Raw genomic sequence first — 22,564 nt, 5'->3', positions numbered from 1 at the left:
CAAAAAAAAAAAAAAAAAAAGATAGGGTGGAGCCTAATCCCAGCCTTCACAGGGGAGATTCAGGACACACCCTGCACAGGTGGCCAGCCTGTCGCAGGGCTCACACAGAGAGACAGACAACCTATGGGCAATTTAAGATCACCAATTAACCTAACCCCACTAACTGCATGCATATGCCCATTTATTATGTTTGCCAATCACGATTCATTAGGCAATAAGCTTGCAGTGTCACTGTGACATTCTTTTTCAAAACAGCAAAATGACGATGGATAAAACACTCACTTCAAGGCTTCATAACAGGCCTTCACAATTAGGTGCCATCATGGTGACTGTCCATCATTTTTACTCTCTATGGATTGTCCAAATGGCATATAAAGCATTTATTAGACTTTTAAAAGTGTCTATTTATATAACAGTGACTCTGTAAATGCACAGAGTTAAACTGACAAAGGGCACTTTATGCTTGTGTATGCATAACTGAAATGCAAACTTTTTTCAACTGTGCATTTTGTGTCAACGTGACAGAAATCTGTAATCAATGGTTTGGTTGAACAATACTTTTGACTCCTGATTTATGATCATAAGGAGTCAGGAGTCAAAAGGAAATAGTATGTATAAAAATCTGCTTTCTGTAAAGCACAACAGAAGCAAGAGGTCAAAGAATGGACACACACATAGCACTTTAAAGTACATGTATACATATATTTTTGTAGGACTATTTGTGTGGGTCATATGGGTCATAATACTGTCAATAATACTTTCTTTGTAGCTGTTTTGTAACATTGAACATTTACTATGAAACTGCAGTATGTACTGATGAAAAATATCAAACTATATGCAGGTTTGCATGCATTCATGCATGTGGCTATCAAAATGGAAAAAAAACACTTTAGATTTTATACACTCAAAGTTTCAGAGCTGTCTGCTCACATTTTTCTACCATTGGATATCACACCAATATTCATGTATGCAGAAATGCACTTGGCACATTGACAAGCTAAGCAACGTGTGCTGCCAAATAGGGATGAGAGATTTGATTCAACTGTGGTGAGCAAGATCTGGATCTGTCATCCAATTCCGCCCACCTCCTGCATGCACAAAGTGAGTAAGAACCAATGACTTGCCAAATCACCGTGGACGTGGCTTTAATGGTTCATTCATTCACAATCACATCTTTGATTAAAAAAAAAAAAAACCTTTAATAACCTCTGAATATATAATCGTATTTGTTTTTGAATTTATGACTTTTTATAAAACAAGAGGAGCTATTTATTGAAAAGCTGGACATCATTCACAACTTTTTTTTCCTTTTATTTCCCCCTTAAAAGGTATCTTTGGTTAGGAGTAGATCATGATGACCAATCTTTGCATGAAAAAGTTCATTTTTATATGTGATTTGTCCCCAGAGCACAACACAAGTGCTAGAAGTGCAGTCTGAATTTGAATCAGGTGCTCATTATCAAACTGTAATATATCAGAAGAATTTATGTGCTTAATCATTGTTTCCATTTAGGAAAAAAAAGAATCACATGAATAAAAAAATAACTGCTTCTCAGTCATGACTTAAAACTGTCACAATTTTTAAATAACTGGGGGGTACCTTTGTGCCTGTTAGCTACATGGAATACCAATATCGCATTTTCTGAAAATCACAGACACATAGTAGGAGAGTGATGCTAACCTTCAAGTTTTCATGAAAACCATTCAGAATCGTTAGTATGTCTTACAAATGAACTCTCTATTAATGTCAATTAACACTGTATAAAATAGACAAAAAAGGTTTTGCATTTCTCATAGGGCCATGCAAAATTTTAAATATAAAATCTTAATATGTCTGCAAACTATATCAATGAGGAGTCATAGTATGTATTGTTTATGAGTCATCCCTGACTTACACGATAGACAATGCTCAGCCAATCAGAAGTTGGCATCACAGTCTAATCAGTCAGGCTGCTGCCTAGAACTGATGTTAGTATAGACAGACTGGCTCTTTACCTAGAAATTTGGGATTCTCCAGTTTCTCACTATCTAGCTACTGACAGCTGTTCAGTGACCTAGGTCAGCTGCTAGATATGGGGGATCCCTGTTTTCTCCATTTAAGTCAATAATGGTTGAGCAGCTTTAGCCGATCACACAGCACAATATGATCACATGATTAGGCTAAGCCAATCAGGCATGAGAAAGAGGCTGCATATCATTAGCATATATTATCATCATTAGCAGCCTGAACTCTTCCATGTTGTTTACTCTTCACTTCAGATAAATACAGTCAAAGGGTACTAAGGACTATGAATATGGCATTGCACATCTGTGAAGGGTAAAGAACATATATGCCAATTTTCATGGCTCAACTCCTTGAAGTTCTGGATTCTAAAAGCTGGAAAGGTGAAACTGCCCAGATGAATGGATGTGTGAATATTGAATCTCACATCTTTAAAGAGTAAAGAACACGTGCCAAATGTCATGGCTCAACTCCTTGTGGTTTGGGAGTCTACAGACGGCAGATGCCTGGATGGATGGATCCTCCTGCTTTATTCTGCACAGAAGGATTAAAAAAAGCTGAATTCGATGTCTTAATAACTGATTATTTCGTGTGATCGGTGAATCTTCAAAGCATTTACAAATATTTGTTGTAGAACAATTATCTTCCAAAAAGCTATTGGATTAATTCTAGTTGTCATAGCAGAAATTGTATGTAGTCACCCGTTAGTGAAAATACTGGCACTGCTGTATGGCACCATTATGTAATCCAATATTTCAGCTTGTTTTGAAGTGAAATGGAAGCTCAGTCAAAACAGCTCCCGTGTGCTGCCACAGTTATTCCTTTTCAAAAGGTTTCATTTCTTCTCTCTCTGATCCACACACCATTAATTTTAACTTAACTGAATGTAATTAAATCGGTCATGTATCCCAGTACATTTTAAATGCTTCTGGAAAACAATACTGATTATAATCACAATATTATTGTCTTTTTTGTTCTTTGATACTCAAAACTTGTACTTTGTTTCAGAGCCCTTTCTGACCTCCAAACAGGCTTTGATGATAATTAAAGGCAATCTATGAATAGCAATTGCCCAGAGATTATGGTGACTGGTTGGGGGGATGCTTAGAGTACAACAGTGTGAAGCAATAACACATCATGGGGTTTACAGATGTAAATCTACAGAGAATGTTTAAAGACCATAAATCTGTGATGCCTTAAATGACCAATTAGTGCTTCTTGCATCTCACTTCTTTTTAAGAAAGATTATCAAGTTTATTCAAAGGCAAAACCAACTTGACCTTGATAACCTTGAAATCCTTAAAACCACTGACTGAAAAAAGTGCCATGCAAAGGGGGGGTCAACATAACACGGCAGTTACTTCATTTGTCTGAAAGGATATTCAGGCAACTTGCATGTTTAATGCAGAAATATTTATTTTAAATGGCTGAGGAAAAGTGCAGCATTACAGGTTGACACATGTAAAGCTACCATCCATTCTTACAGCCATCCTGATACAAGGGTCTATTCATAAAAAACAAAACAAAAAAAAAGCCTTTTTTGTTGTATTGAACATTCCTCCTCGTATGTTAGATATTAGATTCAACTCATTGTCGTTGTGCGCACAAGACACACAACGAATGATCGTTCCAGATCACTCATCCAGAGACGAGCATCTGCGGTCATGCAGCCAGAGACCAGCGCTACCGTTAGGCAATGTGGTTTAAGTGTCTTGCCCAAGGACACCACGCAGCGCAGGGACAGGGGCTCAAACCTGCAACCTTCCGGCTGCAAAGCGAGCGCCTACCCACTGCCTTTTTTTTCTGAAGACATTATGCAGTTTTCCAGTCTTAAAAGATCTGCTGTTACCTTAAAATCAAAAAGACTAGGGATGTGCACAACATCAACTAGATGCTACATTTTTATCCAGGCTATGTCAGAGTAAACTGGCATATAACCACTGAACTGTGTAACCACATTCTGGACAGGTGTGTGGACCTGCAAGGAAAGCTGCTAACATTAGCAGAGCTTTGGCTAGCACACAAAATATTTTTATAGAAAATGTTTAAGCTGGGGCAGCTCCAGTTTCCTTGCATAGTCTTAAGACTCATTTATTAGATGTCATGACGTTACCTATGAGAAATCCCTTTACATGATAAGGGCTTGACAGTGTCAGTCTACATACCGTATTTAAATAGGATCAATAGAATAAATAGGCTCTGGGCAATACCATGTTGTAATTTATTGAACTTGTAAAGGCAGTTGAATGTATCAAAGCAAATGATGCTAGCTTTATAACATCCCATACATTGATTATTCAGTATAATCAAAGTCAGGAGATCATTGTAAACAAGGCCTGAAAATGATCTCAATGAATTTAATATGCATGAGCTCGAGTGCTTTAAAGATATTCAATTAACTGTTTTAAACAAATCTAAACAAACAAGAGTAACTCTGTGAGCTATTGGTAATCAAGCAGAGCACTCCCAGTGTTGCCAGTGGTACTGACTCTGTTAAGGATGTTGTGTGACTGGTTAATGAGCCCGTCACAACACTATGACCCTGACCTTATTCATCAAACAGAGCAGAGATTCAATGATGCTTCGTGTTACACAGCACAAGGTCACAGAGATGTGAGACAACTCCGGTCTTCTTAATTTTCCATATAGATTAACTACTGAATTCCTGAAACTGTGCTGACAAATCTCTCCATGAAACACTTTAATTGACATGATGGATATGTTTATTTCCTGATTACAATGAGATTCTGTCCAGCTAAGCTTATTTATGTATCCATTTCACTGTTTAATGGCCTTTGCAATCAAAGTAAATTCATTTCCTATCAACCAAGCAGGAGCCCTCTGTAACATGCATTTGAATGGATGCATGGCAAGTGATTTTTGACAAATAGAAGGTACAACAGGGATGAAAAATAAGTATTTGTAATGAATAAATTCTATAGTTTTTTGGGGGGTTTTTTTTGGTCCAATCTGATCTGAAAATAATAAATGTTGCTCCCAAACCAAATTAGTGCCTTTCAATGTTCTTTTTTAAAATCATAGTTTAGATGTGATTTGTTTATTGAGAGTACTCAAACATATGGAAGAGCATCTAGAAGTATGAAGGTAACGGAGGGTAACTCATCTGTATTTCTGCTCAACTGCAAGTGACAGTTTTTGAATCAGGATTAGAAGGGATCAAAGTCAAATGTCAGGAATCCCATTCCTTGTGAACGTACTCCCTTGCCTCATCCATAGCATCCACCTATCAAAACCACAAAGGTGACAAGATGGCAGGGGGTCAAAAGAGATTCTTCACGTCAAACCCCCCTGTAGACAGAAAAAAGGGCAAAACTAAAGGAAAGAACCCTTTGCCTTACAGTAGATTTTAAGAATCATTATAACAGCTTGTGAGTTTCCCATCCTTCCAGTCAGTAACAACCCAAAACAACTGCAAGCAACAGCAGCATGTCTGTCAGCAAACCCTGTTAATTTGGTCATTGAATTTCCACCCATAACAGACCCCTTGTTTTTATTCACTCCAATTTTAAAATTGGCCCCATTCATCAGAGCAGCTAAACAGAAGTAGCTGCAACACGAGAGCGAATACAGGAGCATAGACGGTGGTCAGGTGCCAGCTGGGAAACCCAATTTAGAGCTACACATCCTCATACCTCAATGACACAATAGGTCGACTGCCAATGACTCCAAAAACAATGTGACCATTTGCACACTTGCTGCTCTCCTCTGCAAAACAGATGGTGAAAAGTCTTTCTGCCGCAAAGCCTTTAGGAAGCTGTATGAAGAGTGACAGTCTGCTTTTGGTGGAGGTGCTGCTGAGGTTTTCAAGTGTATATACATTCTAGGCAGATAGACAGCACCATAGACCAAAAGTATTCTTTATGTCTCTTAAACAATCGGCCAGTCCGGCTGTTTTTCTGGCTGTAACATAAACATCCTGATTTGTTCACTTTGCTATTCCTGATAAGTAGCTGCTAGACATAATGTCCAGTTTACTACAGAAAACACAGTGTGTGAGATTAATGAGGCTTTAGTCTCTGAAGGAGTGAGATGCTGACAGCTGATATTAAAGATTTCTAAACAATTTCTAATGGCCCTTGAATGTGATATTGAACTATAGGTGCTGCCTCTCCTGGAATCTGGAAAGTTTTGGACATCCTTTGCATTATTATTGCAGGAAACTTTTGTTTATTTATTTAAAGGTTATGTTCATGTAAACAAATGCTCATGGGGGGAAAACCACCATATAGATCACCACATGAAAAAGCTGTGTAAAAGGAAGAGTGCACCGACTAGTAGGGGTTGGAAGGGCTGCATGATATGACTCCAAGAGGATGCCAGATTTAAGCACCTGCTCCAGTGCTCTATCCTTTATAACCCTCCGCCTTTGCAAATGTGTTTTATTCCACTGCTGTGTCTCATTACACAAGAACAGCACTACCAGCTGAGTGAGGCAGATGTTCTATTGTAGAGCACGGCAACTCCTCAAGTGGCTAGCATCCATCTGAATGCCTGTGTTACAGCTGGCAGGCACAGCTGAAGCAGGACAATCCATCTCCATGAAGAGAATAGGTCTGAAGTGATAAAGATGGCATATGGGAATGTTTTTGCTAAACAGAATATGGCTGTGGTCACTTCCTGCTTCCATTAATGTTGATGGGAGGTAAGGAAGAGTTTGAGTCTAAGGGCTGTGACATCACTGACACAGAGGGGCAATGAAGTCAGCTTACCAGCACTGAAATTCAAAGAAGGAAGAAGATTTACCCTGTGTCTTTGCAGCAAAAGCTGCTAATGGAAGCAGCGATGCAGGGAGAGGAAGAGAGAGCATGGTGGCGAAGGTCCAGTTGGTTTGTGCTTTTGGCTTTTGTGGAAGGTAATAAATGCCAGCGGACAGCAGATGCTGTAGGGAGAACTGAGATCTATCGCTGCAGCCTACAGCCAAGTTCACCGTGCCTCGACTGTACCGTGACTTGTCCTCTCTCAAACCTTTTCTCAGCACCCTCTGATGCTATGTTACACAACATAAAACCAGACAATCTTCAGGAATTATCAGAAGAACCACAGTGTCATGACTCCTTTCGGCTTTTAAAAATGTAATCTCACCTAGAACTGAAATACAAGGAACACATATGCCCATACACTGAAGGAGAACACATTGGAATAAATTATACACAGCACTAGTAAAAGTGTACATTTGTTCTTGTCTGTTCAAATCAACATTTAATTTGTTTCACTGAACCTCACCATTACTCTGTATCAGCATTTGTATTCATCAAGCTTTTATTGGCCAGATGTGATCCTTCCTGCTCCAGCCAAACTCACTTCACTAATCACCATAAAGAATAAAAAAAAAAAAAAAAAAAAAAAAAAAAAAAAACACTCTTTGGGTTTGTTAACATACTAGAGATGATAGGTCAGAGCTGCCACTGTATGAAATGCCAGTAAAATGCAGCTGGCTATGTGCATGACAGGCTGATTGATTCAAAAACAGTATGGCAATCTGTTGTGTAACTGACACCAGTTCAGTCAGGTTCACCATGGACTGTCAGAGCCATGGGCAGCTGAAGCATGGTTCCAGAGATCCACTGTCAAAGATGTGTTTCATAAACAGTTAGGTGACAGTTTGGTGCTATTGGGAGTTTGAATCATCACTTACAGGATGACCTCCAACCCTCCAGGATGGATGAAAACAGGCAAAAAAAAAAAAAAAAAAAAAAAAAATCCTGCCAGAGCTGTCGCCTCCAAGTGACGTGAACGGCTGATGTGACAAGGATGCACACATGCGCCTAAAGGCTTACACAGATGCTCATCCCCAGTGTTGTAATACTGAACTCTGACATCTTCAGATCACTTTTCAAAGTCAGATTTGACTTTGCTGTCTCAGCATCAGTCTCGACTGAACATTTTTCTCCAACTGCTCTACAAACAGATGCATGCAGCTGCAAGAATTAGTCTTCTGGTTCATTTAAATCTTTGTATTAAGTCAGCACTGAAGAGTTTTATATTTAGAATGACCTTTGACGCTGATGTTATTGACAAGGTCTAGAAAATAACTATATTCTGCACGCTCTCTTTTTTCCCCTTCCTCTCATGTCATGCCCTCACATTGACTGGCCTGGTAAGAGCTTGCTTTTGAACTGTGATTAACAAATTAGAAGCATAATGCATAATGCCAAATTCAGCCCACTTGATTTCTTCTTGCTTACTAAACATGACTAATTAAAGTAATTAACAAGGGTTCGTGAAGAATCCTTGAAAATGAATAGTGGAGTGGGTAAACCTCTTAGTCATCCTGTGTCATGCACAGCAAATAAAGGAAAGGTTAATCAATTGTAGCCCTTGAGCAGATATTTAGTTTTTTTTTCTTTCAAGCAATGCGTCAGGAGTTACAAAATAACCATGATAAGTGACTGTGATTGTATCTGTGGCACCAAATTCAAATTTATGAGCTGTGAGCATATATCTAATATAGTACCATAGCAGCAACCTGCTTTATATGCAAGTACAGTGAACATTTTCACAGGATTCTATACTTTACCATGAAAAGTGAAGTACAACCCATGATTAAATGGACTGTAGAACCACCTTCAGTGGGAATAATTTTAAGTAATTGTTTTCCATATGACTATCAGTCTGACATCATTGTAGAGGAATTTTGGCTCATTCTTCTTTACAGTGTTGCTTCAGTTCATCTGGGTTTGCAGGCATTCATTCATTCATGCACAGCTCTCTTAAGGTCCCAACACAGCATTTCAGTCCAGCTGGAGTCTGGACATTGGCCTGGCCATTACAACACTCTGATTCTTGCTGTTTTCCAGTCATTCTGTTGTAGATTTGCTGCTGTGCTTGGGATCATTTCCTGTTGCATGAGCTAGTTTTGGCCTAACATTAGTTGTCAGCTGATGGCCTCACATTTAGTTCTAGAATACTTTGGTATACAGAGCAGTTCACGGTCAACTCAGTGACTACAAGGTGCCCAGGTCCTGTGTCTGCAGAACAAACCCAAATCATCACCCATCCACCGATGTGCTTGACAGTCCATTATAAAATCCTAAGTCAGCATTTCTGTTTAACTGCACACCTTATTTGTAAGTGCATAAGACTCATGGATTTTATCTGTTTCCTTCACTTTATTTGGCTTTTAAAGTTAATTTCACATGCAATATCTGCTTTCGTGTTTATTAAATCTTCAAAGGTCTCAACAGTTTTGTCATTTTAAACAAACCTGAATAAAAGAATTCTTAACGCCTAGTGCTTTTCAGGATTCAAAGAGAAACAAACTGTCTTTCATTATTTGGCATTACTGTTTAATATTCTGAGCAAACTTTTTCACAGTTCCAATCGATTTCATCACATGAAGTTCATTTTTAAAATTTTTGTCCCTTCCTTATAGGTGGATTACTCAAAATCAAGCCTGCTTCATTTCATATACGTTTTTATTAGAGACACACCAATCGACCAGCCAAGGACTGCAATTGAAGACCAGCTGGCCAGCGTCATGAATTTCTGATTACAAACTGGTCCATTTCACGCACGCACTAACAAGTTTTTAGCATGGAAGCGCTTCACAGTGAGTGATGACACAAAGTTCACCCAAGTAAACCACAGGGGGACCACCACGAAAACATTTGGAACGCCAAACCTAATCAGACACTTAGATCATCTTCACCCAGCTGAATAAGATATTTTAAAGTAACATAAACATCCTGATTTGTTCACTTTGCTATTCCTCAGAGCTCAGAGCCAGCCACAAGCCAGCAGCCTCGGTATGAGCAAAGGATCAAAGCAGTTACGAGGAGATGACTGGAAAAGCGAAAAGGGTCAATGTCCTATTATCTGGTGAAGTAATAAACATGCTGGAAATTATTTAAGTACCTGAGATTTTTCAGACTTTGTGTGTGTGTGTGTGTCAAAAAGGCAGTCAAAACAGAGAATTAATGTGTACCAAGGAAGAGTTGATGCCAGGTGTCAAGAACAAGCAGGAGCTGAAGGTGGTGTATCTGGGGAGGGCCGACAACACCTGACTCACCTGAAATAGGAATGGAGTCACTGGGAATGTTCAGCTTGTCCTCAGCTATCCAGGAGAAGCTCCAGTACCCTTTAGGAACCCCAGCAGCGGTCCTACTATCCAGTGGCTCACCTGCAATAAAAGCAAATCCTCAGTTTACTTTCAGAGTGCATGTTGCAAAGAATGACAGCCAATATTTAAATGTTAAGACAGTCAATAAAATATGGATTTTGTCTGCAGCCATTGATTTAGTATGCACATTGCAGTCCCATTTCTTTGTTAGCCCAAGTTAGTTGTAAATCTGCTTGCTCCACGATGACATACTGTATGATCTTGCCATTTTAAATCAACAATTGTCTTTATTATCTAATAGACAACCTTAATGGGAAAGTGACACAGTCTCATAGCTATATCACCAATTATAACTGGAGTATTTGTAGTAATAGTAAAGTATGTTGGAGCATTTCACTAAATGAATAAATAAAAATGGTAAACTTCACCATTTTTACGTCAAAGAATCTGCAGTTTTGGTACTGTCGATTAATAGCACAGAACCAGTGCACAGACAGCACACTGAAGTGATAGTATGAAAGTCCAAGCAGCCATATGAATTGGTTATTGGATATCAATAGACTGCATAATTACCTGGAGGCAGGTTTGTCTAATTTTGTTTGACTCTGTCTTCACCTTCTAAACTCAAAGACTAATTATCAGAAGATCGAACAGAAGTGTGATCCTGTAAAGTAGATGCAAAAACTTTCTCTTCCACTTCATGTAGCCCTCTTTCCATGATTCACACACTCTCACACACACACGCACACACACACACACTCTGTCCCTCTCTCTTACTTTGTCCTTAGTCCATGGATAATTACTACAAAGTCACAGACCAATACACTGCTGCCTAAAAAGGAGACTCCTGCATAAATCCTACAGTCATTTCAAATGAGCCTTAAAGAGCAATTGATTGTATATGCTGACTTTTATTGCAATAAACAGTGTACACTGGGCTTTAGCCAAAAGGAGACCCAGATAATATTATAGATGCATTTAAAGCAGACTGCATTAATATGATTATTGTTTATATTTTTTCAAAGGTCTGCATCAATAACTTTTGCTGTAATTCTCTTGGAAAAATTCCAGACTTCAGTTCAGATGTGTTACTATCTAAAGTCTTATACATTCACTATACTAATGTTTAGCTGTGGTATGTTTTACCATGACAGAGCAGAGATCAGTGAAAACTGATGAACTGAACATTTGTTTTTGTTAATTTTTGTGGTCTTCCTCTTTAAGCATTGAACTCAGTAAATACTCGATTTAGAAAGTACATTTTTAAATAGTGGTACAAAGTAGTGCCATTTTTGTGTGTGTTGAAAGTTGGACACAGACAGCGACAAGATTCTGTGTGACTAATGTGGTGCCACGTGGAGACAAGCTATCCCTGAGGTAGGATATCTTACTCTACCAACATCATTTTGATCCTTTGACTTGCCAGTTTTGTCTAGCTTGAAAACAAAAATACTCCTAAAATAAGTGAGCAGGTGTGCACAGAGGGCAGAAATCACCAGCTGGTGACTGGTCAGAAAAAGTTGTAGCAAAACCGTATTGTACAAGCAACTCCTCGTGCATGAAAACATCTCGACTCACGTCATTGTTAAGAATGTCAATTCTACACCTTAAAGCTAACAAGGTTTATATTGTATTGCTGCTAACCTGCTGCAGGAACCAACTCAACAGCTCGATGCACCCTGATAAGAGGGGGAAGTTACAGAGGTTGCATCTCAGTAAAAAGCTTACCTTGCTTTTGTGTTTTTTTTGTTTTTTTTTTTATCTTAATTAAGTGCATCTCATGATTCAGCAGGTTGTACAGCCACCTTTAGCAGTAATAACTTTAAGTAATTGACTGGTAATTTAATTCTCTCAGTGTCTCACGTTGGAATTTTGGCCCACTCTTTACATCGTTACTTCAGTTAACAGAAGTTTGCATTAATTTATGCACAGATCTCTTAAGGTCCCACCACAGCATTTAACTCAGGTTAAGGTGTTGCATGACCCAGTGTCAGCTAGGCTTGCAGAGTTCACAGAGGAATTCAAGGTTGACTCAGTGACTAAAAGGTGCCCGGGTCCTGTGGCTACAAAACAAGTCCAAATCAACACCCTTCTACCACTGTGCTTAACAGTTGGTATGAGGTATAGAGGCTGCTGTGGCTTAGGTGGTAAATCAGGTTGTCAATCAATTGGAAAGTCAGTGGATTGATCCCTGAATCCTTCTGTCCATGTGCCAAAATATCCTTGGACAAGATACTGAGCCCTGAGTTACACAAGACTGGAGTGTGTGTCTGTGTGTGTGAATGTTAGATGAAAGTGTTTAGCTATAGCTAGAGGCACTACATGAATGTGTATAATTGGGTGAATGAGACTCATAAGCAGAAGGCGCTTTGAGTGCTCAAATTGAGCAGAAAGATATATAAGCTACCTAAGTAACAGTCCATTTACCATTTAGGTAAATATTTAGGTTACCATTTGTGCTGATATGCTATGTCTGGTTTTCACCAAATGTGGCACTGTGCAATATGGTCATTACGTAAGTCTTGGGTTTTTTTCGTTTGTTTTTCACACGATTTTAAGTCCACACAAGTACCGTCGGGGATTTGTCCCCAAATTGCTCCCACAGCATTTGAGCTGTATGCTTTGGGTCACTGCGGTGCTGAATGGTAAACCACAACCCCAGTTTCAGGTTGATGGAGCAGATTTTTTCTTCTTGATTTGACTGCAATCTACCCTCAATTCTGACTGGTCGACCTGTGCCTGCTTGCTGAGAACCATTACCACAGGATTATGCTGCCACCACCATGCTTCATTGCAAGGACCATGATTAGAGATGATTACCAGAACCTGTTGTTCGCACATCACAGCATCTAGAATTTTGATCAGAGATCTCAATATCTTTCTCATCACAACAGAGAACTGCTCTCACAGTTCTTTTAACACTTTTTGGTTAATTCCATGTGTGTTTGCCTTTTACTCAAAAGGGAGGTTTTTTTTTCATGTACATCTACAGATTTTTTTAAAAATATATTCTTTCAGAAAGGAGTGCAACTTTGCATAGGGCACCTGTGTCCATTCACAGGATAACTCAGCTGCTCTAATGCTTTTTCTACGCTTTATGAGAAGGGTGTTATTTTTCTCCTTCTTACCACGTCCTTTGATTGCATGCCCCTGCTTCCAGCACAACCTCAAACAATTCAGCAGCTGCTGACTTTTTCAGTTGTGGGTGGCCTTTTCTCTTTTTATCATCCACCGAGCCACCAAAGATACCTCCCCTGCATTTTTTTTCCTTCTCATGCTGTTGTTAGGTTACATGTCCTCTTTTTCCTCTATGGATGTAGTCTTCACCCTTTTCGCCCTACCTGCAAGCTTGAAGTCTTGCCAGGTGGTGTCAGGTGGTGTTTTTAGTTTGGGTGGCTTTATAGCTTAGCAATTGAAGGCATTGCTGCTCTCAACAAATTCACTGTAGCTTTGGTCATATTGACTGTGAATTGATTTTTGTTTCCAGATTGCTAACTAGTTAAGCTAGCACAGGGACACAGATGTGATGTGATTTCCATTTACTCAAAGATATATTGCTAAAATTATCTTTTTCTGCAGACAAAGGTCAATAACGTTCTATTACAATTCAAGCCTTCTGAAACAAAACCTTATCCATAATAAATATGTTCAAAAATGAAGGCGTCAGAATGCATTTTGTATTCATTGTAAATGAACTGTTTCATACTCTCAATTTCAAACAGAATCACACTAAGCAAACAAATTGCAGCTCATTGCAGTGCTGCAATAGTTTCATAAGTTAGACACAACAAGGTCACAACTGTACATCTGTGTGTGAGCTCTATTATTACTTCTGCCAATGAGGTTATATTTTGGTAGCGTTTATGTGTCATTCTGTCTGTAAACACAATAGCTTGAAAAGTTTTGAATGAATACTGATGAAATTTTGTGGGTGCGTAGATTGGAGCCATGCTAAAAAATTATATGAAATTTGGCTTATACTGTACCCACCGAGGTCTTCAAGGTCAATTTAAGTATTTATTGATTCAAAATTTTCAAAGCATACAAAGCCCATTAATCCAACATGTCTTTTACGGCACCAAAAACTTCCTAAACTATGTCTAAAAAGAACAAAGGAAGCAAAATGAATGCATGCAGGATAAAATATAATATTATTCCCTTAAAAATAAAAACAGCCCAGAGACTGAGCTGCCATGGCGGAGGTGTGCGCTCCTTGAGAGCTTCTTGTTTGATTTTACTTTCAGTTTGATATTTCTGTTCAGTCCATTCCAATGAAAATACCAACTGTAACAATGTTATTCCAAATTCATGGAGAAAAAAAAAAGAAAAAAAAAGCATTTTTGGGAACCCTGTCACCCACAAAAGTAGGTGCGTAACAAATACATAAACTTCTGTGCACACAGTCAGAGCAGAGAAGAGCGCTACAGTATCTCAGCTCAGTGAGCAATCTAACTATGTCCCACCCACACTCTCAAATCCTTTAAATGCTTAGTGGATTTATCAATGAGGCTTGACTCAACCTGTCAGCGAGACATGCCTATGCATAAACATACATCTCTCTTAGTTGTGTACATTCCTGTTATTTCTTATACTATTAATATCTCCAATATCCAGATCCGCAACTTTTGTTTTAATGAGATTAAAGTGGAGACTTTCAGATACCTGCAGAATCCATCAAAGACGGGGGGACTAAAACACAGCAGAGAGACATATAGAGCAGTTCACAAGACAGGAGAGGAACAAATTGTTTTGAGTGGACAGTCCTGTACATGATGTATGTGGTGCTTGAGGCCTTTGTTTCACAGGAGTGCAATGGTCCAGAAATGCAGCCAATTACCCATGAAAAGTGGAGCAGGGTGAGTGTACAGATAGTAGATCTGTGGCTCAGCTAGACCTTCAAACTGGTGTGGCCTTCGCTAAAATCATAATGTGCTGTGAAATGTTTGCACTTAGGATAAATGGACTTTTCTAATATGCCAGTCACACAAGTATCTTAGAGGGCTAAGATAGTCTGTGGGTTTAGTGGTGGTGGTGGTGGTGGATTTTAAGTGATTTACACTGGAAACTTCCCAGAATCCAGTATGATTACAGAAAGCACGTCTTAATAATTCCAGATTTCAGTATAACAATTGTCCTAATGTTTGAACATTAAGAACTGCTTCAATCCCCTTCTTCTTCTTTCAGCTGCCCCCTTTAGGGGTCACCACAGCAGATCATCTGACTCCATCTCACCCCATCTGCAGCATCCTCCTCTGACACACAAACCCTCTGCACGAACTCTTTTACTACATCCATGAACATCAATAAAGATTAAAATAGTGGCTCTCTCTGCCTCTCACCACTATAACAAAGGAAAGTCTGGACAGTGAAGGCTATTATCCACCCCGGCTACACTGAAAACACCCAAATCCAGAGATATTCCTTCCACATACCAATTAAAACATTCCTCAACACATTATTAATACACAGGATGCTCACATTGCCAATTTCTCTTTGTGTTTGTGATCAAACCACATCTTCATTTTCTTCCATGTCAGTGTGTAAAACTCTTAGCATTTTAATATTATTTTATATGCTGCCTAAATGACTTTATACATTCCAATAGTAGGTAAAATCCTGGTTATGGACGCTCTCCTTGCCTAGAGAAGAACAAGCTTAACAAAGACATTTCTAAAGGTAACAGAGCACAACGGGAGTATGAAGCATTACAGCTAATTGAAAGGGAAATGAGAAAGCCACCCTTACACCTTGTTGGAATTTCATACTCTTTGGCCTTCTGCATCACAATTGTCCTCATCTTTTTGCCCATTAATTAAAGATTTACCTAGGGATACATACATTACTGCCTAAATAAATTGATTACCTGTCCAATCCAGTGACGCGTCATTAAATGTTCGTCAAAGTCTGCCAGCACCACATCAGGCAGCTGAGGCCTGGAATTGGCTGCTCTCCCTGCTACAAAAGACCACATTGATTTCCATCAGAGGAGCCCTCATGTCCACTAAGCACTCTGACTTTCATTAAGACCTTCACAGAATTCCACACACGTTGCTCCTCGATCCCAAAATGCTGTGTGTGTATACACAGTCATTCACAGGCCTCTACCAACAGAGGCAAGGCAAATACTACATCCCTAATTAAACAGTCTTTAAACGAGAGTATGATGACAATTATTCTCAAATGTCTCAGCTACATTGAAATAGGTGACATGTTTTCCTAAGGCTCAAGTCCCATTCTAACAACTGGCAACCAAGGTTAAACACGGCTGAAAAAAAAGGAGAGGCAGTTAAGTGTTCTTGTGAAAATGCCACCCACCCTGGCTGCTGTAAGCTTAAAGTGGGTGACGAGTTGTTTCTAAGAGGCTTTTTGCATTTGTCACGAGATGCTGGTACATTAATATGTTTTTTGCATAAACCCTGTCTTGTAAACAAGCAAGGATTTTGGTTCAACTGTAGGATCCAGCTTATTAACTCAAAGTGCTGCCCATGAAACCAACCCTTAAGACCTCAAATAACGCAACCACTCCTCTGCAGAAAGAGGCAATCTCAGCGAACTCACGTCTCCCTCTTAGATAGCCATTACTGAATTTTTAAGAGCCAAACAGCAGCACGAATTATTACCTGCAGAGCAGAAACGACTGACATAATGATAGGCAAATCTCATAATTAAGATTTGCCTAACTGCGTTTGAAACTGAGAAGTTTAATATTTCTCTACTGCGGCTGAACAGAAATAAAGCAACATCAAAAGGCATCTTCATTAGCTGTTTGCTTGGAATGCTGAACATAAGTTGCTCACACAGTAAACTTAGCAATGAGCTGAGACACTTTCACAACATGTGATGAAATACTTGTGATGCCAAACACCAAAACACTGATGTACCATCAGAGGGATGCCTTCTGACAAAGAAACTCCCCTAGGTAATATATGTTCATTTGACGTGTACCCCAAATTCAGAGTAAGATCAAGCACTGTTTTGTCTCACAACATAAACTCTAAGATTTTATCAAAGAAATGGATCACAAACCTTCAGTGTGAAACTATTATCCCAGGGAATAAAGAGCTGCTCAGTGACAATGAAGATGTCAACTGGGCTTCCCTGATGCTCATTAAAGAAAATGATTTTGCTGTTGTACATTGAGCCCCCTTTATTTTTTCTTTGAAGCTTTACTACACTAGTCAAACATACAGCAACACCTCTGAACAGGCAGCCCAGCATTCACAAATAATACATGAAAATGACTCGCTCTGTCACAGAGTGGTATCTGGAGTTACAGAAAAACTTCTCCACTCTCATTTGCTATGCTGGAAAACAGTTTTTAGCCATGAGAAGAGTAATTTAATGATGTAACTAGTTTAATTATGTAGACCTCTTTCCTTTATGCACGTTTTACTGTACATGTAACATTTTGTATTGAAGAAGTACAAGGATCCAGCCAAAAACTAAAAACTTAAATTTGCCCGGTGAGCTAGCTCTTAGAGACATCCCAACCTCATCTGAAGACTCTCTCTTTCACACATCCCATAAGGCCCTTTCTTCTTTGCTGGTATAGATTAGGTAGTGAGGAAATTTGCCAATATGAAGAGATGTCCCAGTGCATTAAAAATAATTTAGAACAGAAGCATCTAGTAGAATGAATGTTAGTGATATTGTCCTGTGACATTAAGTTTATTATCATAGTTTGGCCTTCTAAATTTGGCTGCTTGTAAGCACTGCAGCGGTTAGCACTAGAGTACACGCTATCCTTCATTTTACTCTACTGTTCATAAAAATTCAATATCATTTATATCTGCCATTCAAATTTGTAATGAGACAGATTTAATAGGGCTATAATATCATGAACGACTTGATCAAAATGTGAACAGAGTTTGAATTTATGAGGGCTTGAAGAGAAAAGAGAACCAGAAACACCACAAGTTCACTTCTCAAAATTCACTGTAACTGCACTTACATGTGAGGAACTAAAACACTGCAGCCGTCGTACCTAAACAGGCAAATGTGAACTAAACGAACTTAACGTGATAGCTCGCACGAGCGTAATTAAAAGCATTGGGGGAATTTGCTGCAGAGGCTGCTGACAGACAACTTTTCAAATCTGATTTTATTTTATTCTTAAGGCTGACGCCTGTTTCTGCTGCCACAACAGATACTGAAGCTACAGGCATCATTTCAACCAGAGTTTGATAGCCAGAGCAATGTTTCTGACAGGGAAGTGATCAGAAGTCACCAAAAGTTTTCAAATGTGGGTTTTTCTGATCCTGTAAGCACTGGCTTCCTTCATCCTTCAGCACAAAGGGGGGCATCTGCACCTCTGACCCTGTAGTGGTCCCAGAGGGGCTCGAAGACCTGGTCAACATAGTTGTAGCATACAATGCTATGCCTTTCTTATACAAGCTAGGAAATAAAGATATTCACATTTCAGCATTAAATAAAACAGATTTCATGCAAAAAAGCTGATAAAGACAAACTGAACGGTCTAAGCTGTCAAATTCATGCTCAGTGTTCACTGATAACATCAACTGTCGCATTAAGTAATTCACAAGGAAACATTCCACATTAAGAGCTTTGAGTAGCTCCTCTTTTACAAGTTAATAAGTGAAAATAAAAGGAATCAAAATAGCCTTTTATTTAGCTCAAACAGACAGCTGTTTCCTCAGAGTACTCCAACTTCCTCCCACAGTCCAAAGACATGCATGTCAGGTCAAGTGGTGAGTCTAAATTGGCCTCAGGTGTGGATGTGAGTGTCTGGTTGTGTGAGCCCTGGGATGGACAACTGGCACCATAGGCAGCATGATGGTGTACTTGTTAGCACAGTCGCTTCACAGCAAGATTGGGATATTTCAGTGCGGAGTTTGTATGTTACCCCTGCGCCTCTTCCCACAGTTCAAGGACATGCATGTTAGGTTAGTGGATAACAATCATAGATGGGAGCAGTAAATAAAGCACTGCATGAATGCATGAATGCATGGTGAAATGTGGCTTGTAGTCTAAATTGCTTTGAGTGGTCATTAAGACTAGAACAGCACTAGGTGCCAGTCCATTTCCATGTCCAGGGTGTAACCCCCCCCGGATCCTTCCAGCTCCAGCCTCTATAACACCTTTGAGTGTTTTACCATGATGTCAGGGTTCCTATTTTGTTACATCATCAAAGCACCAAGAAAGCAAGATCTGTGTTGTTCTTAGTGACTGACACATTGATTAGTTTGTGGCTTTTCTCTCGGAGACAACTAACATGTTGAGCTGTGATTATAATGAAATTGCTAGTTTGGTATTTCGTGTGCATATGAATCATTCATCAAAGAGCAGGTTTCAAAGCCCACTCTGAACAAGATGTGATTATCATAAAGCAGAAATTACTGTAGTTTCCCATGGATTGCACTGACTGAGCTGATTACCACTTTATAGGGCACAAGATCAGAGACACTTGTGGAAATAAAAAAAAAACAATATAAAGTTAAAATTAACACAGGATGTGAAAATGTTTGCTTTTAGCTCATGCTTTTTGCACACTGAAGTACCACAAGAGAACAGGAGAACAATGCACAATGCTCTGCTGTTGGATGTGAGCTAGCCCATAGTGCCTCTCATTCTTCACTACAAAGAGTTTTCAGCAAAGCTCCCAACAGCCAAACGTAGGGATAAACTATGTACAAAACACACACACACACACACACACACACACACACACACACACACACACACACACACACACACACACACACACACACACACACACACAAAATATAGGCAAGAATGGGAAACTGAAATATATTCTACATATTCTCCTCTACATTTATCAGCATGCATAGAGACAAAGCTCTCTGCCTCTCTGTCGAGGGCTCTGCCACTGCAAACAGTGTGACATTAAACAAAAGTCACAGTCACCCATCAGTGTTTAACATTTATCCTAGTAAAGAATGCTACTGATAGTAACAACTGTCATGTGTTTAACTCATTAGCCACTTAAGCTTAAACTGGGCCTTTAGGGTATGCACGTAAATATGCAGTTAAGGCAACAAGTCTGTGTTAACCTTACTTAAAGTAACGATTATCTTTTAATCCCGATCAGATTTTGGCCTTCCACAATTAAATAAATATCAAGCAATATTAAAACTGCTTGCTCCACCAGCAAAATGCAAAGCAAAAGCAAATCACAACTTCCCTAAATTGACACCTGATCACCTGCCTGCATGTGCCAGTCACAGCTATTCCCTGCTTCACCCAGCTTGTGGTTTCTTCCATGTAGTCTGGACAGTAACACTGCATTAAAAGACAGATATACCGTACATGTCTGGCACATGAGATGTGAAGAGCTTATCCCTTGTAGCAGCTCATCATCCATTGTTTGGAAATACTTCAAATTTAAGGCAAGCAATATTAAGCAAGAACAACTCATATGCAGAGTGCTATAGAGCTGTGTCTGTGCTGCAAAGCAACACAAATAACTTATTCAACCGCCTGAAAATACACCAAACTGCAGTATAATTAATGCATGAAGGCCAAGAAAAACAATGTAGTGGTTGCTAATGTGACTCGTCCAACATCAGCTCAGACGTCATATCCATAAAAGTGAGCCTGCACAGCGTGCCTGCATATCCATCCAGCTCACAACAACACAGTTGCATTCTGTTTGGCCAAAGATTTGCATGCAATAAACACGGTGAGTAATGAAGGCTTCAGGAAAATGGTATGAATACTGGGAAAAAGATGCGTTATCCCCTCATGTAGTTTTTCTAAAGTGCCAATACCTGCACTGTATGCAAAAGCACGCAGGGGAAATGGAGAAGGATCTCACAGCTGTCAAGTACTTTGGTTCCAGTTTAATTCACATCCATCATACAGGTACAATGAATGGAGTGAAAGACTTTATATTGTGCTTCTAGGAGATGCCCTTGGGTCAGGTGAATAAACACCTCATTTGTCTGCAAAGACGTTTTAATTAACAGGAATCTAGAACAATGTAAAGATGAAAGCGGTGCCCTGCTGACTTAATTTTGCATAAAGTTTGTTTTTTTTTTTTCTTCTGCAGATGCAGTGAATTTAGGTGGACCAATTTTATTTTGATGCCAAGATTCGTACATTAGGAGGAATGTAGCCTGACATGGATGCAATGTTATATTTTCGTGACAGTGCAGTAGGTGAAAAACTAAAAATTTAGATCACAATTATTGGTCACAAAGTAATTGTGATAATCATTTTGGTCACAATCATGCAGCCCTACAACTGTCTATAAAAGCCTATTTTATCCTTCAGTAAATAAAAAAAAAAAAGATTATTCATATTAGAATTCCATTAATTTTCTTTTGTAAGGGAAGGCCAAGACCTCTTGGGGGGGGACCAAAATTTTATGTGTGCAGGAAAAAATCCTGTGAAGACACTGACCAAATCTCTAAAATAATTACAGCCCCCAGAAAGTACAGTGCATGCCAGAATGTGCTGATTAACCAGCCCTGTGGTGTGTTAAAGTACCCTAATCCCCACCTCAATAGAATATGTGATTTTTGGCTTTTGAAAATTGCTCTTGGCAAGTTGCAGATTCTTCCAACAAGTCATTTCGTTTTCCAAAATATAAGTGCTAAGATTATAGCAGCTTGGGTACTCCAACCTTGCAGGGCTAAATGACAAATTTGAAATAAGGCATGGGATATATATATATAAAAATATACACATATATATACACACACACACACACACACACACACACACACACACACACACATATATATATATATATATATATATATATATATATATATATATATATATATATATATATATATATATATATATATATATATATACATATACACAGTAAACTCAGTTTTTTGTGGCATGTTCCATGTACAATGAGTACAAACTGTCACAACATATTTGCTCCCAGCATGACACTTTTTGCTGTAGTGTTTCTCGAGCTCTTTCCCTTTGACAGACGGTAGAAAAAAGCTCACATACATGCATCACATTTCCTTGCCCATCCACACAACTGTCCTGGGTGAGTTTAGCAGGGGACATGGCTCTTAGCCCAAAAATCGGTACTCTGACCCCTTATAGCAAGTTTGTTTAAAACAGTCATTAGCAGCATATCTAACAATCTTGTAAACAACCCCCCTTAGCTATTTTCAATACAAGACTGTCAGCAGTGCTATCAGGCAAGCACAAAGTCCCGCTTTACTGCTCTAAGCATATATCCTGGATTGTGCTTGGAAAATGAGGAATTTAACAGCGCAGAGCAGCAGTTCATAAATGGTTTGAAAGTGACCGCTGGATAACATGTACTTTTATTTCAGTCAGTATTTCCAGCTTGTTTCATTTTGTGAAAACAGAAACATTAAAATCTGAACAGCTCTACTGGAAGTTTAGCTTAAAATACAGCATATGTGAGCACAGACAGTAGGAAAGATCTATAGAACTAGGCCACGGTATGTGAGCCCGAATCATGCCATTATTGATTTTCATTTAAAAGCTGTTAAAAGCCTACAGTA

At 39.1% G+C, this 22,564-nt stretch overlaps 1 protein-coding gene across 1 annotated transcript in view; it reads right to left on the bottom strand.

The window, feature by feature from the left end:
- Window positions 1–22,564, bottom strand: part of alk (ALK receptor tyrosine kinase) — a 394,751-nt gene that overhangs the window by 227,523 nt on the left and 144,664 nt on the right. The window contains exon 2 of the mRNA XM_030718325.1: window positions 10,032–10,142. Within this exon, the coding sequence (XP_030574185.1) occupies window positions 10,032–10,142 (111 nt within the window). The remainder of the gene's footprint in view (window positions 1–10,031; window positions 10,143–22,564) is intronic.

Source organism: Archocentrus centrarchus, chromosome 22 (assembly GCF_007364275.1).
Source record: "Archocentrus centrarchus isolate MPI-CPG fArcCen1 chromosome 22, fArcCen1, whole genome shotgun sequence".
NCBI classification, from domain to species: domain Eukaryota; kingdom Metazoa; phylum Chordata; class Actinopteri; order Cichliformes; family Cichlidae; genus Archocentrus; species Archocentrus centrarchus.
The sequence above is the reverse complement of the archived record's forward strand: the minus strand, read 5'-3'. Positions and strand labels throughout refer to the sequence as shown.